At 35.6% G+C, this 18,666-nt stretch overlaps 1 protein-coding gene across 7 annotated transcripts in view; it reads right to left on the bottom strand.

The window, feature by feature from the left end:
• LOC130584940 (potassium channel subfamily T member 2) overlaps positions 1-18,666 on the bottom strand; it is a 111,479-nt gene that overhangs the window by 28,309 nt on the left and 64,504 nt on the right. For 4 of the 7 annotated variants that reach the window (XM_057385220.1, XM_057385224.1, XM_057385219.1 and 1 more), the window contains 8 exons: positions 18,410-18,546; positions 16,301-16,364; positions 11,045-11,153; positions 5,734-5,842; positions 3,461-3,517; positions 2,244-2,393; positions 905-1,134; positions 44-260 (listed from right to left, as the gene is read on the bottom strand). In XM_057385220.1, the coding sequence (XP_057241203.1) occupies positions 44-260; positions 905-1,134; positions 2,244-2,393; positions 3,461-3,517; positions 5,734-5,842; positions 11,045-11,153; positions 16,301-16,364; positions 18,410-18,546 (1,073 nt within the window). The remainder of the gene's footprint in view (positions 1-43; positions 261-904; positions 1,135-2,243; positions 2,394-3,460; positions 3,518-5,733; positions 5,843-11,044; positions 11,154-16,300; positions 16,365-18,409; positions 18,547-18,666) is intronic. The other 3 variants (XM_057385222.1, XM_057385225.1, XM_057385226.1) reach the window with 1 other exon arrangement.

The raw sequence follows: 18,666 nt of genomic DNA, 5'->3' as shown, positions 1-18,666 counted from the left end.
ACAGCATTAACTTTTCACATCCTTTGACATTTAACATACGTACTCTAAGCCTGCWGAGACTTCTTCATCYGAGGGGGTGGTTTCATCYTCGGACTGGTCACTGAGCAGGTCACAGGTGTGGAGGGACGAGGAGTCTGCGACCTCCAGCACCGGAGCGATGCTGGGCCTCCTGCCCTCCTTGCCCCCCTCGGGAGGCAGTGCCAGGGTGGCCCCGCTGGCCCCGCGGCACCCCGTGTCCTGTAAGTCGATGGCCACGGTCCCTGAGGGGAAGGGAAAACATTCCCTCAGTGTGCTTCTCAAAATGTTTCAACGAGATTCCTGTAATTAGTGCACCCTGACTGCATGACAAAGGACTGACAGCAATCCTACACTGATTGTGTTTATTCCATTAAAATATAATAAATAAATGTACTAAAGGAAAGTAGCACTTTTCCTATTAGTCCATGTCTTCTTGTTAATTACCTGTGTAAAATCATGCCTTATGTAACGAGTCCATATTTACATGCATCAACAACTGGCAGGTTTTACTAATAGTGTCGTTAAAGAAGCTCATGAAAACTTCCTGCAGACAATGAGGTATGAATGCCAAAGAATACTCATGTGATTTACCCAGTTGTTTTGCTTTGCGTGTACTTTATTATTACTTTTTTATGCAGCAGTCTTAAGTGGTTTAATTCCGTATTCTCAAGCAAAAGAGAAACAGATTCCATTTGTTTGGGTTTTTGGTTGTTGGTTTATCTCATTCATTTTTTTTTTACTATGAGGGCAGATGTTTAAAGTTCTTATATTAATTCTTTCTATACATGATTATAGTTTCTTAAAATTTTAGGAAGATGCTTTCAAATGTACTACTTATTAGGTAAGAATATGTTGTGGGGTTTTTTTGCTTTTTTTTTTTACTTACCCATGCTGGCTATTATACTGTGCACTGGTAACCTAGAAGCTCCATGATAAGRTAATTTTGATTCATGGTTTTTTCTATGCTTTTCTTGCTTCTTAAAAGCAGAATTYTCTTCTTTGGTGATATTTATATAAAAGCATATATCTGTAGAACTCATGATATATCGAGGACCTGGATTCAGCAAAATGTTTTTGTTATCTTCCTTTCTAACACCAATCAGACAGACTCCAAACCTTAATTAGAAAAGGAAAGGCATGGTTCATTTTGCATAGTCCTGCATCCACCAGAATTTCCATTGTCAAAAATGAACCTAAGGTATATTTTTACACTTTTAACGTTATGAACATTTSCAGCTTTCTGGGTGACACAGATGTTTGAAAAATGTTGTCTGCTAAAGAGGCCACTTCAAATCAAGCAGTTTTTATGAGCTCATGAATTCCTAGGCAGTTGAGTGTTTTTCTTAATGCCTGTAATATTCTCCTAATGTTGTTCTAGTTGATTTTTTTCTGTCAGATGAATAGTCCTTTTTGGGAAAATATTAGCAGAAAAATGGATATATGATRTGAAAAGTTATTAATCATGTTAAATTGTTCCATTCTTTATAAGTAATGGAAGCCATTTTCATAATTCATTTTTGCAATTCACTCTTACAAATGTATCTGATTAGTGATAGAAAATAAGGAATTACAGCAAAAAAAAAACCTCTTTCTCTCCTTGATTAAGTATGAAAATAAACCCAGCATTTAGGGTGTGATAAATGCTTATTTTGTCAAATATATACAAACATACAGGATTTGTGTTTATTTTGCATGTCCTCTCACAGAGCAGCATTGACTAAGTGATGCATCATCTGGACCTTAAAGAGGGTACGTAATCATCTAACAGAAAAAATAGTTTTATGTTTGGAAAATGAATGTACCATGTGCCGCTTTTAAATTGAACATTTTGCATAAAATGAACATGCCACAAAGGAAGTCAGATTTCTAGCTGAGTCCTAAATAAATAAAAACTCACACCTTCCCACCCATTCCTTTCTAGATTGTTTTGGACTTGGAAAAGGACTGGTGTTCTAGGAAAGCCTCTATAAGTTGCCTCGTTTTTCTGGTTGTCCAGCTTATCCTATATATCCTTTATATTCTACTCTCTTAGACTGAGATCAACAGAATGAACACAAGTTTTTACCTGACCAGCTCTAACTCACAGGAATTTATCCATATTAGTGGCCAGATACTTAAACCCAGAAACAGAGTAATAATGTGTACTGCTATGCCTTTAGTGMAGAGCTACATTGCAGGTAATTATTTATTTGACCTTTTAATGGTTGATAGGAAAATAAACATACTTTTTATGTGCATGGAAAGAAGCATATGTGAAGCTCTTCCCCTCATACTCAGCAAAAAAAGTACTTTCTTCCAGGTTAATGTGATACACTTCATTGCCAGAGCATCTGCCATACATTTTCTGCCATTGTTCTGGTGATTGCTGAGTCTCCCTGAAACATACAGAGAATAATTTAAAACTTAGTGTAAAATTCTTATTAATCAGCATKGTATTTCATGTCAATAGAAACTATAAATGTCTATTGAAAAGGTCCCATAGGCTAATCTGAAAGAAATATTTGAATCAATCTTGGTAATACTGTAAGCACAGAGATTATTTTAATGTATTAAAGAGCACTTTCCACTAAGTAATAGAAGAGTGTGTATTTTAATATCAGGAGAGAGCTGGCTCAATTACTTTAAATTTACACCATAATAAGTAGATCCATGGCAATTTGAAAATGACAGGTTAAAACCACCAGCGTGCATATTCTATTCATAGAGACAGTTTCTTCAGATGCTTTTTGGCAGACTCTCTGGTTCCTGTCTGAATATCATTAATAACAGCTTACACAGGAAAGAGTCATTTGTCTTTGGTCACTATCTGTAAGAGATTTTTCTGCATTTGTTTATCAGTGATCRTTACCCTATGGATATTTTTGGTTCCTGTGTCTTGCAGGCTATTACAACTACAAACCTTTTCTCCAGTGCAAGAAAATAAATGACAAAGCAGGTAATCCTTTACTGTGTGCAGCTGCTGCCCTTTAAGCAGTTTAGTGGAAATGTTCCAAACCTCAGCAACCCCAAAACTTGTAGCCCTGGGAACTTCTTTTTTAATTTTCATGTGGACCAAGGTTCTGCCTGCATGAGTTTTACTGGAGATAATTGATGCATATATATATATATATATATATATATATGCATATGCATATACATATATATATACAAAACTGGCAAGGGTGTTCCGTGTTTTGCCAGTTGAAGATCTCAAGATATTGGGACATGCTCCTTTATGCTCCTTTATCCATTTTCAATATCTTAACACCATTTGTATTTTTCTTGAATTTTTACTATGTTTCTCCACCCTCATCATGAAAATATTTTGTTTCAAGATAGAAATAAGTAAAGTATTTTTATTGCAACAGTATGAACAGGGTACTAGTATAGAATAGCAGATCTAGCAATGTAATTTCAGAATATTTTCCCTTATTTCACTTCCCCCCTAAAATAAAATGGTCACCTGTTTAAGGTCTGCTTGGTTCCAGTGAGTTGTCTGAAAGCTTCCCATGGGGCTGTACTGTAAATATCAAATTAACTTCAAATCAGAAAGGTTATTTTTGTGACATAAAACAAATCCTAATACCTACTGGTTTAGCCAATCAGATAACAATTAAAGAGAAATGTTAAGATTAGTAATTAAGATTGATAATGAGATTAGAAATAAGATTCAAGGTAGAATTTTGGTGTCTTGCAGACTAAAGTTTTGAATTCCATAAACAGCTGAGAAGACAACAGTATCATTTATACCTGCTTAACAGGTATTTAAAACTTGAGTCCTACATAAGGTTTAATGCAGGTGTTAATAGCAACCAGGATGATATAAGGATAATTAAACAGAAACCAATGTAAATGAAAGCAGTTCATTATTAACACTGGAAGTCTATTCAATTAATTGTTTTCATTATTTTCATAATTTTCTGTATTATTGAGATGTTATTTAGTATTGWGGTTGGCTTATAAATACATGTATAGTTAAAATTTGTAGTTTAAATAATCTGTTTCCACTTCAACATTTTACTTAACTAAACTCAAATGGTCACTCCATCCTCCATATGCATGAATAAAGGTAATTTAACSTATTTTAACAATTTGCTGTTGATTTACTTCTAGTTCAACAATAGAAAGCATCTAGAAAAGCCAAAGAAAACCCTCTGAACTATAAATTAGTCAAATACAAAGCAATTTTATGTCTGCAGTGCAATGACAAATGCCCTTATTTTGGAGTCTGTCTGAGAATRAATGCTCTGAAGAGTGCTGACTACAGCAGATAAATAATAACTAGACGTTTTCACTTTTTCAGTCTTACTGTATAAATACAGAAGAATATTCTTACAGAAACATGCGTTTTATATTCTTAGAGAAACACACATTACTCTGAATCCTTTTGGATTCAAAGTTATGCAAAAACTATTCATGCAAAAACTTTTTTTTTTGCTCCTAGAGTATAATGACCAGACCAGAAAACAAATGCTTTTATAATGTTGGTTACATCAATTAATGCTGACTACAGAAGTGCTTAAGATTTCTTTTGAATTCTGTGGCAGTTACTTTGCATCATAGTTGGGAATCTGTAAATGATCAAGGTGACCATGTTAAAGAATGAATTGCTAAAGTTCCTAAGTACAGCAGAAAACATTCCCTTTTGTGTGTTTGGTTTTATGCTGATAGAAAATTCTCTGACAGCTCTTAGGAACATTGCTCTTTTATGTGCATGTGATATGGAATAACTGAAAAAGGCTCTGCATTCTGTGTGCATCAGAGAATGAAAGGCAGGCAGATAAAGAATGCGTAAAGAATGTATTTCACCATGGTGCTCAGGAGATATCAAAACAGTGTTTTGTTGTCTTCTTATGAGGGGATTCTAGTGCAGACAGTGCCATTAAAATCTTGACATTTGTTATTCTTAGCAGTAAAAGTTCTAGAAGTAATTTCTGTTTTCCCTGTTCTGGGCCRAGGGGAATACTACAAATGTCATATAGAAGGTTAAATAATTCTGCTGATAAATATATATTCTAGGTTCATSGTTGCTTAAAAAAATGTTAGGGTTTTTATACGATTTGTGTATTCACGGGTTTTCAATTTCTATAAATGTATATTAAGATTTATTCTTTAATGCATCTGAGTGCCCACAATATTTTAATCAAGAATACCTTATTATTCCAAGAATACAATATAACAGAGATATACCAGATGCAAAATTATTTYAGTGAATGCAGAGAAGTTCTACTGTGACTGCAGTCTGTAGAGACACCATAATTCTGCACCCCTTCCMGAAGTATGGTCCTGATAAAAAATCATGTGTTTGTTTGCCTCTTAGTGTGAGCAAACACCATGTGTTATAAAAACAACATTTTTTGAGTTTAGTGAAAGAGACCTTCAAATTAGCATTGAAATAGGTATTTTTTATGACTTGTTAGTGCTCTCAAGTAAAACTTTGTGATAGGTCCACAATTCAGTCTAYGAAATTGGAAGTACAATCTTTTCATACTGTGGAAGTACCATAACAGCRTGCAATAAATTGTTAAATACTCGGGGGAGAAGTTTCCTTTCAAAATTATAATGCCTTGAGTAAAGTATTTTGATGCTTTTGTTGTGCAGAAAGTTTTATTTTCTTTTTAAAAACTGTAGTTGTGTGGGAATTCAGGGTAAGCGGTTTAACAAAGAATACTAGCTATGACKTTTCCAAGTTGTTTTGTTTTTGTTTTGTTTTTTTTAATGGTACCATATACTTACTGTCCTCTAGATGTGTGAACCAGCAGAGTGATTAATGTAGAAGTAGCTGGGCATATACAATTTAGAGCTAGCATAGCATAYTTGAATTCCTCTTCACACACAACATGATCTGTAGGGGCAAAAAAAGGATATAAATTGTTTTACAAAAATACTTTCAGTTGAACAGAATTATCAGTTCCTTGTCTCAGAAAACTCTGAAGATGGATCAGTAAAAATGTGGCCCAAGAACTTCCTCTTCTGCTTGAATCTCAGAAATCTGCTGGGTATGATTGTCCCGATCTGTGCTATTTAGCATGGATGGCTGCTGTTTTAAATCCAGATGACAGAAAAATGCTCTGCAGTGCTTGCTGATGGCACAAAAAGAAACAGAAATTATTCCTTAATGTAATTCATATATACCTGGGACAGTATTGAAATACCTATAGGAAGGAACAAGCACAAAACTTGTAACTTCTTGTCAGTGTAGAAACATAAAGTCAGAGGGGTTTTGTAAAATCATGAAGGCATTTAATACTAAGTCAGGCTTTTTTCCATCTGAATTTAGTGTTTGGTTCTTTCAATGGGAGCAGAATTTGCTTCTACAAATAGTACAGCTGATGATCAAAACATAGGCCACATGAGTAAAGGTAGGCAGATATCTCCCCACCTAGATGTGAACTATGTACATCGGTTCCCAGTTTCACTAATGTGTGATTGAAATCCTTACAAGCACCTTGCCTCTCTAAGCTGCTTTCCTAACAGAATTTATAGGATAGCTCTAAGCATGACACTTACTGAAAATAAAAGTGAGGGTATCTTTTGTATGCCTTCTCTGTTCCTTTTATTTTGAAATATCTAGAGGTTTTTCAGTAAGAGAATCATTTACTACTGAATAGAGAAATTAATTCTCCCATTTTCTGAAGATCAGGGCCTATTTAAATGTCATAGGGAAGGGATGAATTTAGTTATATAAAGACTGTCAAGTATGGAACAAAATAAGATTTTTTTCTCCTGTAAATATATTTCAGCTATAGCAATTAAATATTTCCTGCAGAAAATATTTCAGATAGAASTATGTTCTTTTAGTTGACCATATGTCATTAATAAACCTACTTGAATTTCAAACCAGAGCTTTTGARAGAGTAAGGCATAGCCTGCTGCTTGAATGGAATATCTGCAGGAATATCCATTATCAGTAGTCACATGGCAAAGATTTATTAAAGTGGATACCAACCTCCTGACAGTGAAAGAAAGAGAATTCTCCRTATTTTTTAATTTGTATAGGATTATGCCATATAACCTCCTCTTATTTTTTTGTTTGAAAAGTTGTCATATTATAGCTAAACATTTTGAAAATATAAGAAACAGAAAATGCACAGGGTAATGATTTCATCATCTGTTATTTTGAACCCAATTGTACATGCTGACCTAAATATACATAAATGAAAGTTAATCAATCACATATGGCACTGCAGATGAAAACTGTAACTTGGGCCTAAATCCCTCCATAGACACTATACTCTCTAACATATAAGGTCAACTTTTTTGGCAGGTATTTATGTAAAATATTATGTTACCAAAGATTATAGTACACAGCAAAGAGAGATTGCTGTCCTACGTCAGACTCTCAATCATGTCTGTGTAAGAGATTCACATTATATTGTCAAGTGTTTCTCATTATATTGTCAAGTGTTTTTACATCAGGAACCTTGCAGTTGGGAGTTGTAGGACTATTTCTACACCTGTTTTAGACTTTGACCTTTTGCACTAAAATTCTTGTATCAGACACTGATCAGGTCAAAAATACCTTGTTCATTTCCCCAATTATTTGAGTAACTACAGCTTTCCTGTAATGTTACCATGTTTTCTATCTATGCTCAGGGCTTGTACTGTGGAGGATTACAAGAACTTCATCTTTCTTTCTGAAGTAGGGAGTAGGGAGGAATCTGGGTGACAGCTCTCCCACTCCTCGGGTCTGGGACATCAGTCATGTCTCCTGACAGCTGGTACCAGAATCAGCAAATTACTCATTCAGTGTCACAGTGAAGCCGAGGAACCTGCAGTTTCTCTTGAGGTGAATAAATATGTCAAATCAGCTTACCAGAAAGAAGTATTTTGATTGAGTTTATACTAAAGAAATATTAGGTTTAGAATTTCCATAAGCTGCTGTTTCTGTTGAAAATACTTGTGACAGAAGTTTTGTTGCTATGTCTGTCTCAAATGGATGTAGTAATGCAGTGAGGTGATTTATGGCTTCTGTGATGTTACTGACGATAAACCAGACTCAAAACACTGATTTATGCCTGCAGCAGCAGCCATGTGAGAAGAATGACCTAGACCTGGCACAATTATTCTGGGAAACCTTACTTTTATCAATTTGATAAGTTAACATGACCACTACCAGATCAGATAGAGAAAAATGCCCATCCATTACTTCTAGACTGTTTTTATCTGTAATTGGACAGATTAGTCATCAGCTGCATTCAATACCCACTTTGGTGAATCTGGGCTATGTTCCTTTCAAATAAACTACTGAAGGTTTGATGTCAGACAATCTGTACTAATTCATGGCTGCATTTTGAATAAATAGCGAATGTCAGAATGTATCCCCATTTCCTGGAATTGTAATTATATATATTTTCCAAATATTCAACCTACAGATGGTTAATATATAAATATACACATAACAGCTCAGGAAATACACAATTCAGTAGTCTCTGAATTGCATAAATACATTGCTCTGCAATCTGGACAATCTTCATTTTATTTCCCATTTGTGCTGAAATGCAAGGCCAGGAGCTTGTACCAAGGGTACAGGGCCTTTTGTAGCCCTGTGTGCTTGAAGGAACAGTGGGAAGATTAGGAAAACATACGTAACTGCCAGTATTATTGAAAGAAGAACTGGGCATGTCAAGGTAGTTTTATCTTGGAAATTACTAGAGAGAAATCCAAGTATTTCAGCTGAAGAGATAACAGAGCTGCCCATCTGATAACTGCCATGTTAAGTTTGGCTGTGTATTTGAAGTGCTCACACCTTCAGCTTGCAAAGGGATTTGCTGGGACTAACACTTGTGCCACTGTACCAGTGTAAATAGGTTAATAYCTAAAATAGTTAAAATCCACTGTAAAAAATAACAGAAGGCACAGAATGCAAGGATGTGTGCCTGGTGTCAGGTGGAAAGTCAATATTCTCATTAAAGAGAGTGAGAATGTGTAAATCTTGTTTACTGGATGGAAATAAATTGTAACAATTACTTTTCCTRTATACTGTTTCTGCCTAAGGCAGAAAACCTCCAGGATGCAGAAAACCAGGCTCTGCCATCCTATGGGAAAATACAGACAGTATCTGAATTTCAGGACTGCCTCATGCAATCTAGGAGAACTAGACAACCTCATACAAGCTGCTGAGAGACTGAGTTTCTAGTGCTTTAAACATTTTCAATATAGTTAAAAGTTAAACTTTAGTTAGGAGGACTGTTTGGTTGTATTTCTTCTGAATTCAAAAACATTATTTTTGACAGCTGTAGTCTCTAAACCTGTGTGTAAAGAAAAAAAAAAAAAAAAAAAAAAAAAAAAAAAAAAAGAAGAAATCATATTAGGAAAGAAGAAATTGTATTAGTGAATACTCCTGGTTCATAAAAATTCACAATATTATTTTGGGAAAGCTCTGGAAGAAAGGTGTCATTTTTTCAAGGAATATCAGATTTAAAAGAACTTTTGCATTAAGGCAGTAATAAAGCAGCCTGGAATCATAACAGGAAAAACATTAATAAAAATGTTCTGGATGGTTATGACAAATTGTACTCATAAACACTCTAGACAGGTCTGTAGTCAGCAGCCCCCACTGGGTCCATGCTTCAGAATGATGAAGTGTTGGATGACAATACCAAAGGGCAATCCTCTGAGATGTATGCCAACAAACATTGTTTTTATGGCTCTGTCACTCCCTGACCATTTGCAGTAGGTAAGCATCAAGTGGTGATGCTGAAGTTCAGTTGAAGGAAATATTACTAAGAGAAGTTTAGTGGGATTTGGTTGTTCGGTTTTTAAAAATAAAATATGGTCCAAATTCACCAACACTTGGAACAGACATGAAAAATTGCCTCTGTTTTGTGAGTCTAGTTATATATAAGCTCCTACAGAGACAAGCCATTAGGAATAATGAAACTCTCTTAAAAACTCAATTTGGAACAACAAATTAACACAGCTACTGATAAAGAAAAGTGGCCATGGCTAGGGAGCAGGGATTATGTTTGTGCAGCATGGTTTTAAGAGGGAGATGAAAAAGCACCATCATTCCCGTCACAGYATGAGCCTTATTCCCTGCTGTGCCATCTCATAGGTTGAAATTACACTTTTATAACTTCAGAACTGCTACTGATGGAGTTTTTTTTTTTTCTTTCTAACTCAGTGGTAAACTCAGTAGCTTTTAAAATTACAGCTTTAACTGTTGCTCTGGAGCCATTCTGCACTGGAATTTACTTTTTCATCACATCTCGGATGATGGAGGGGACTAATATTTTTCCATAGAGCTGTTTTTATTTTTGCATGAATCAGCAATATTTTCCTCCTTGGAATATCATTCAAGAAAATTGAATCCTCAAAATTACAGCTGAAAAGGAAAGCTTTTCTTCTAMTAGAGAGATATTTTTCCAAAAGTATTTGTGTGTTTTTTGGACATAAGCGTATGTATGTCTTTGTATTTACATATGTGACTGTTTGGATATAGACAGAAAGAAACAGAAATACATATAATGCAGCAAAATACTTTTTCAAATAAAAGATGGTAATCTCTTCTTATAGGAGTGGATTTTTTCAGATTTCTTAACATGATTTTGCATTTTCTGCCATGGTTTCTAATGCATGCATTTTACTGGATATACAATTACATTATGTGCCTCCAAAATACTTACAAGTAATTAAAGTAATGTTTTCTGTACTATTTAAAAAAACCTAGTTCAATGAAAAGATATTTCTGTTTGTTGGATTAAATCTGAATAGATCTTCTCATATACCCCTTAGTAACTATATAAGCAGACAGAAATTACTTACAGGCATGGATACAGGGAGCCAGAGACCTACTGGATCTGTAATTAAGGTGTAGCAACATCTTATATATCAAATAATTCTACTCTCTCTATTATGTAGTGTAAGACTAATAATTCTTAAAAGTGTTTGTCTTTGCTATTGCTGGGATGTATATTATTTTACAAAACTGCAGTCAGTTACTAGCTCGTAAATTCGCCCAGGGATTCTCACTTTGCTTGTATGTKCATGACCCAAACTGTCAAACATCAGGAAGTGCTTCAAGTGACTGTAATCATCCACTTACCTGCAAACTTGATGTGGAATTTATTCTCAGGCTTCAGTATCTGAACATACAAAGGACAATTTGGAGCAAAGTCTTTTACTGCCCATGCTCTTAAAATGGTTTGGTGATCCTGGAAGAAAGAGTGTGAGGTGGAGACAATGAAATAAATACAAATAGCCATTCACATTATAAAAAGAATCTTATTATCAGACTGGCTCCAATGAAGAAAATTTATTTTAAGAACATATAGTACCAGCTGGTGTGGATGTTTATGTAGATGTTATATAATTATTATTACATATTAGTTTCCAGAAATCTTCCACTATTAGGGTATTTTGACCCTCTCCTATCTTTCTGCAAGTGCTAATGATTGTGTCATTTGGAAAGGGGTAGCATTTGGATGTGCCGTAATTGTGTGAAAACTTAAGATGGCAGTGATTACTCATGTCTAATTAATCAAGAATGATATACCATAGATATCCTTCCAAAGAGACTCAAAATTAAAATAGCATTAAATGAGGACATCAAGAACTAAGAGTTTTAAATTCTGGGTAATTCTAAAAATATCAGTTTAATTAAAAGCAGATCTGCATTTTTGTGGAAATAAAACATTTGCACAACTGACGCCAGGATTTAACCAGCTACTGACCAAGGATTCCAAGAGATTTCTCAGGCTGTTAGTTTTTGTTCTTGTTACCACATGGCAAGGATGAGTTAACTGCAGGATGAATATTGCTATTCTGTAAAAGTAATCTATGTGATAATACATTTATATTTGGAATTTTGTGAAGGAAGACTAATTATAGTGTATCATCCATTAGTTTTTATTTATTTCAAAATCAAAAAGAAGTATTTCAGAATTGTATTAGGAAGCCATACCTAGATTGAAATGCCTTGTCTAGTCATGAAATTGGTGATATTAAAAGATGAAATATAAAGAATGATTCATCATGTTTGCAGCATCAGCAGTAAGAAAAGCTTTCAGACTCATGAACACAAGGGAAAAATCTCTGCCTGGAACAAAGCGTAACTGACGTTTTCAAACCATAATATTTTATTATCAAATGAGATGTTACCAAGTACTTTTTCTGCTAGAAAAAAAACTAGAAGGGAGTCAAAAGAGGATGACAAAATGCATTATTTCACATTTTTCTTATTAGCAGTTTTATAGATRCAGGATTGCTGTGCCCATTCAGGASATTTAASAGTTTGAGYGTAACCTGCTGCAGGTTTTCCTTGTATGCAGTCACTTTTTCTTTACTTTTCTATAGCAAATGGCAACTTACCCTTCTTAGGATTTTTGTGTGTGTGTGCTGTTGATTTTTTGCTATTTCTCTTAAGGGAATCACACCCCAACACACCGTTAGAATTAGCAAAGACTCGCTAATGTCATAGATGGCAGTCACACAGAGGTGCTACAGGAGGAAAAAGCTTTGAGAGGGGATTTGYAACAAATTTGAAAAAAAACTGTGTTTCTGAAGATGTTACCAAATCTTTTTATGGAAGAGGTGTCAGGGAAACAGGGCCACTTGCAGTGATGCTGTGGCTGAACAGCATAGGGTTTGATTCCAGTTTCCTCCCTTCCTTTCCATCATCGTTCAGACCACACTGGCTTGTAAGACTGGTGAGAAAAGGCTGTTTTCTATATACCACATGCCTAGAAATACAGGTAGAAATTTTCTTKAATTTCTTTTATTGTTATTTTCTCTAAAAAGCCTGATTTTACCAGAATGTGCAGTGATCGTTAAATGTAAGACTGAAGATCTCATTATAAAAATTATTTAAATTATACTATTCTATTAAAAACTCAAACAGACCTAGACCCATAGAAGTGAGTGTTATAAAACTTCAAGTATGAATCTCAACATAAAATATTTTTAATATTATTGTATAAAAAAGGGGAAAACTCTTGCAATTAAAATCTCTTGAGATTATCTGGCAAACTGGCAGCTTTAACACTGTGAAATACTAATTGCTTTCTATTTTCCATTTCTTCTTTGAATCAGCAGACCACAATATGTAATATATATAAATATAAATACACATATATATATAAAATGGATGCTTAAATGCCCCAAATAGCTTCACAGGATCAGCTCTGTGAGTATGTACTGTTAATCTAATAACCTTGCACTATTTTAATTTTTTRTCTCCTTTCACTTGGTATATACACATATTTGAGTATAAAAGCTAGGTATTTGGGTTCCCAGATCTTTTGCTTTGTTATTCTCTCAAATTCCACTCTGAGGAAGCACTCCAGGGGAGAGAAAGTAGATATCCTAAGTGATTTCTTAGACTCAGTCTCTTCACACAGTATTGTGGTTCTCTGTTTCAAAAATATAGCAATTTCTATCCTCTACTGTGGTGACTTTAAAAAATGTTCCTATTTCTCCCAGTATATAGTACATATGTAAACATCAACAGAGATTACTGAAACAAAATTATGCTTCTGTTCCCATTATTAAATATATGTTTCTTTGGAAGATGAGTGAAAAMATACACTGTCTTTGTGTGATCTCCACACATTGAACTGCAGTCAGTCATCAAAAAACTACCATGGATCCAAATGGTGATTAATGTAGAGGTGATATTTAAGTTCATGTGTGAAAAGCTGGAAGTTTTAAAGTGGGTGTATTTAAATCATCAGAACTCAAGGAAATGCCTTTACTATGTATTTTAAAATAGTTCTGTTAATTTAATCTTTTTCTTGCCACACACGACTTGATAAATTAGTTACATCCTGCTATGTTTGCATCCATATTGTGATGCTATTAAGGCAGAGCAATTTAGATTACCAGTACAGCAGAGTCACACAGTGTGACTAATGGAAGGGGGGAAAAAGGTGCAAGTTTGAATTGGAACATCTCTGAATTTTCAGAAAGCCTCAAAAGAAAGCTGTCAGCAACACAAGTGTTATCACTAGAAGTTATTAACTAACAAAATAGCAAGCAACAGCAGCCAGTGGTACCCATGGCAAATGAGTGGATCCTCTGCTTGAGGATTGTAGCTGGGGAGATAAAAACCCTTGTGGACTTCAAAAAAATCACTTGCGTAACAACAGGACGTGGTTGTGGTCAGGAATCTCCTTCTTTTTTTTTGACAGCTGTCACATGTAGGAGAGGATCCAAGGCTCTTTTAGCAGTTTGTCACCTTCTCAACAGCAGGGTGGAAAATCAGTTGTACTTATAAAGATTGATAAGTGGGATGACAGCTGAACTTCCTTTAGCCCAGTGACAAACGAACCTTACATACTGACATGAGGCTTGAGAAGGGTAGGAAATTCAATACATTTCATTTCACAGCTCTAGGGGGCAGTAAGACAAAATATTTTTTAAAAAAATTTAAAATTTTCTACTTGCAGTTAAATAATTGTATTCCCCGTGAAAAGGTAATCTGAAAACAAGGTAGAGGTGACACCTTGCTCAAAAGCTTCAGATCACACTGATTGCCTGAGTTTTAATRTGCCCAGCCAGCCCTCCAGCAGGGAGGGTGCTGTGTCCCAGGGGAAGGGACCAGGAGCTGTCTTTGGTAAGATGTGCCTGTTTGTGTGCTCCAGGTACAAAGAGGAACGAGATCTGTAACAGTCTGTACTGACAGCTGGAATGTGCCAGGTACCATTCTGGTGTTCCTGAGCACAGATTCCGTGAGGGCAGAAAGGAGAGAGCTGCCCAAAGCCAAACCCCCACAGTGCTGGCCACAAYGGATGGAAGCTCTGGGAGCTCCATGCAGAGTCCACTGCCTGCCCTATAGACAGTTCAGCAGAGCTGAAAATTGTCTTTTCTCTGCATAAATTCCAAAGCTGTTATGAGCAGAGATGAACAGCTGACTGGTGGTGGTGCTGTCCTCAATGCTGCATAAACCTCCCCAGTGCAGTGTAAATTAACACTCTGCTTTTATGGGATGTCTCATTTGTAACCACTGTGCAACTGCCAAGTACAGTATATGAAATGAGATGTTGGAGCAGATTTATTCCAAAATCACAGCTAACTTAGGCAAGACAGTTTGGCTTTTTTGGTCTTCTTCAGTCTCACAGAAGTTACTGGTATTTTCCCAGGTATTTGCAAGAACTCCWGCTTCTTTTTACCCTTAAGTACCCTGGGCCCTTCCAAGCAGTACGTTTGCCTTGCTTAACTACTCTGGGATTACTTGCTGCCAATTCAGTGGCTTTCACTGGTGTATTTTCAGGAGTCTGTTGCTGATGAATCAAATTCAAAGTCCTAAGCTCAGTAAGTTTCAATGTTCTGCTAGGAGCACAGATTTATTTCTTACGAAGCTCAGTGACTTTCTGCAAGTGATGGGTCCAGAACAGGATCTTTGGCTAAGATCTTTTAACTAAGTTCTGATGACAGATGAGTTATAAGTGATAGAGAATATATTAAGTAACGCTATATATATAATGCAAAGTTCTCATTTCTTGTGCTTTACTACATCTGTTTTCAACATTTAGAAAAATAATTGCTATTTCTAACAATGTAGCACCAAAACAGTATTTTTAGTTGAGAGTGCTTAAAACATAATTWCTGAATTATAAAYATGGGTTCAGTCTTGCTTGGTAATWTGTAAGCATTTTCAGGGATATTAAGACTTGTACTGATCCCCTTTGGAGRTCAAGAGGGAACTGAATAGAAGCAAGACTGGAATAACTTAGTGTACAGCTCATGGTGAAAAATCTTAAGTTGTGTTCATGAATCCTTCCACAGTGGATTTTTAACCTGGATATTTGTGATCAGTGGATAATTTCATTAGCTGCAAGAGTTCTAGTTCATATAGTTTTACTCTTTTATACACTGCACAGAGGTTTGTATTAGCAACATCCCTTTTGTGGATGGTAACTTACCTGATTGCAGATAACCACCAGTATGGGGCTTAAAAAATATTGCCATTTTCCATTTTTAAAATTGGGCAACATGGTCAAATACTCTCATAAATATTGGTTATGTGATATTAGTCACAAATTTATTTATAAACTTAATTAGTGTCATATTTTCAACCCTTAGTAGTTCTGAATATACCTGGGAGATCTATCTCTTTTCTGATTTAATAAATGCAACTCTTTGAATTGGTATCTGGAGCAAATACTGATATTAGTCCAGGTACTTTGAATATTGACAACCTACCTTTCTTGCAAGTGATTAATGACCGACTATCAGTGTTCTACAAGGTACTGTGAGAGTGCTATTATGCTATTCTGCACTCTTTCCATAAAAAAGAACTGAGAGGGTGAAGACAGGGACAGTAAAACCTGCACATCCTCTCATTTCTCCCTCTCCAACTTACAGCTGCTGTCCTGTCCACCTCACAGCGGCTGCTCAGGATGAAACAGGCTTCAGCATCGTCCATCCTGGAAGAGAGGAGACAAACCTGTCACACACAACCAGCTACTCCCTGGACCCGTGTCTCACAGGTCAGAGTCTTGCCCAGAAAAACAGAATACCAAGTTTAGTTTCTCTGTTCTCATTTCTTTCCTTGCTGCCAGTAAAAGCTGTGCCAAAGTAGTAAGAGCAGAGTGACCTCAAGCTTCATTTTTTGCTAAGTATTTTATCTGTCATGAGTGTAAAAGATGAATAAATAGCCCCAGTCTGCCTGCTGTGTAAGAGTGCAATATGCAAAAGTTATTACTGATAGGAATGGACAAGAGGGGGCAGATAATAGGCTTGTCTTGCCTAGTGATTGCAAAAAGTTGGGTAGATCTACAAGAATGATGTATTTGGGATAAATAACAGACATTTCTCTGTATATATGCATTAAATTAACTATTTCCAGTCACAGTGTCTTTGATTAGGAAGGGATTATGGGAGCTTTGTAAGTTCATCTAAGCATGGGAGCAGTATTGGGAACACAGGGTCTTTACCAAAGCTGTAGGAAAGAAAATTCAGTTAAATTAGATGAGATTTTTTTGCAAAAATGTAATCTTTTGTTAATTGGATATTCGCTACTGATGCAGTCAGACAATTTTTGGTATTCCTTTACTTTTTGGTGTGACCTTTATCATGTTACTTTGACATTGGGTTCACATATAATATATGTATAAATTCTGATAATGAGACCCTTTTTGATTACTGTGTTGTCATTGGTAACCATTACTTTATTTATGAAAAGTCTACCATGTGCCTTGCTATCTCCTCAGTACATAATGTTCCCATTAAAAAGAAATACACCAAACATCTTGGGTACTGGGTTATATTTCATATTAAATGTTCTATTAAATTCCCACTATGCTTCTTCCCTCAGGAGAGGCTGAAAATTATTCTGCGACAGGTACATTCAATTACACGTTCTGCAGGAAAAAGCACATTTCCACAGCTGACTACCTCCAAGTTATTAGAAGTGAATTCAAGATTGTATTCAGGGAACGGCCTAATTTTAATTCTTGTAATGTGTAGAACAAATGTCAGCTCAATCCACACATGAATTCCCTCTTGAAATCAGCAACAAAGCAAAAAGAAAAGAAAAAAAAAAAAAAAAAGGCTCACCAAAAGCAAACTTCTAATCCTGAAAAAAGCTTTCTTGTCATGTCAACTTTTAAACAGCTGTAGAAGTAACTGTTTTTCCAGTGGCAGAAGTCTGAGAAGATAACACTAYTTATGGAGCTGCTCACAGATGAGATTCTTGGAAATGACTCCCCTCAGGTGAAGAAGGTGGAATTACACAAACAGTCAGACAAGCATTGGCTTAATTTCAGGTATTTACAACACAGAGCAATGCAGATGAGTTAAATGAGTTATTTGCTAAGAATCACCTTTCCCTCTCTTTGGAGAGTTTAAAGAGATGATCCTTCTACATGAATTCCACCATGAATTCCTCCCTAGCTCACTGATTGAGGAAGTGTGCTTGACTGATGTGATTTGATAAATGTCGTTCCCTATTGGTTGGCATAGGACATCTTTTAGAAGTCGTGAAACTATGTGGTAAGAGGGCCTGAAGAGTTCATGTAGGTATAGAACAATAGTGCTTAATGTTTGCAGGCTGATCTTCAACAACAGAACTGTACTGTGGGTTCAAAGGATGATAAGTTTCCTTTTTTACCCCTTTACTTGGTCAGAATTATCATCATATTTCATATTTGCTCAAGGAGCAGAAAAAAATTGTCATTACTGTCAGTTTGGAATTTACTCTTCAGTTTTTTCAGAAGAAATCACAGCAGTTCTGTTTCAACGCCTTTGAAAACTGAGATGGAGAAGACAGTGAAAAAAATTTGGTCAAATGAAAGCRCTTACAAGTATTTGTTCCTTGAAAAAATTCAGATAATAAGAAAAACTATATTAGAGAGTTTTTCTAAATACACATGGCTTTCCTTTTAGTACAGCTTTTTTGCTTGTTAAATTTATTTATCAAACAATATGAGTGAAAGAAAAATGGAAAAAAAAATGGTCAGTATTTGCTTACTTAGCTCTCAACAGGTCTTGATCTTTCAGGGCTGAGCCTTGCAGGTAGATAACTCTTTGGGACCACATTGGGATTTGCAATACTCTCCGGACCTGAGCATCCATCTCAGTAGGACACAAAATAACCACGTAATAGTCCTGCCAAAAGAGAAAAAAAAAAAAAGAGAAGTAGTCATGGGTTTTGTTATGTTACCATTTACTGTTGCTAGACAATGAGTCAACAGTGACTTGGGATGTCAAAAATATCTCTGATAAGAT

This window comes from Malurus melanocephalus, unplaced genomic scaffold (genome assembly GCF_030028575.1).
Source record: "Malurus melanocephalus ecotype Western Australia unplaced genomic scaffold, MMel_1.1 scaffold_800, whole genome shotgun sequence".
Lineage (NCBI taxonomy): Eukaryota > Metazoa > Chordata > Aves > Passeriformes > Maluridae > Malurus > Malurus melanocephalus.
This window is presented reverse-complemented; position numbering and strand designations above follow the sequence as displayed.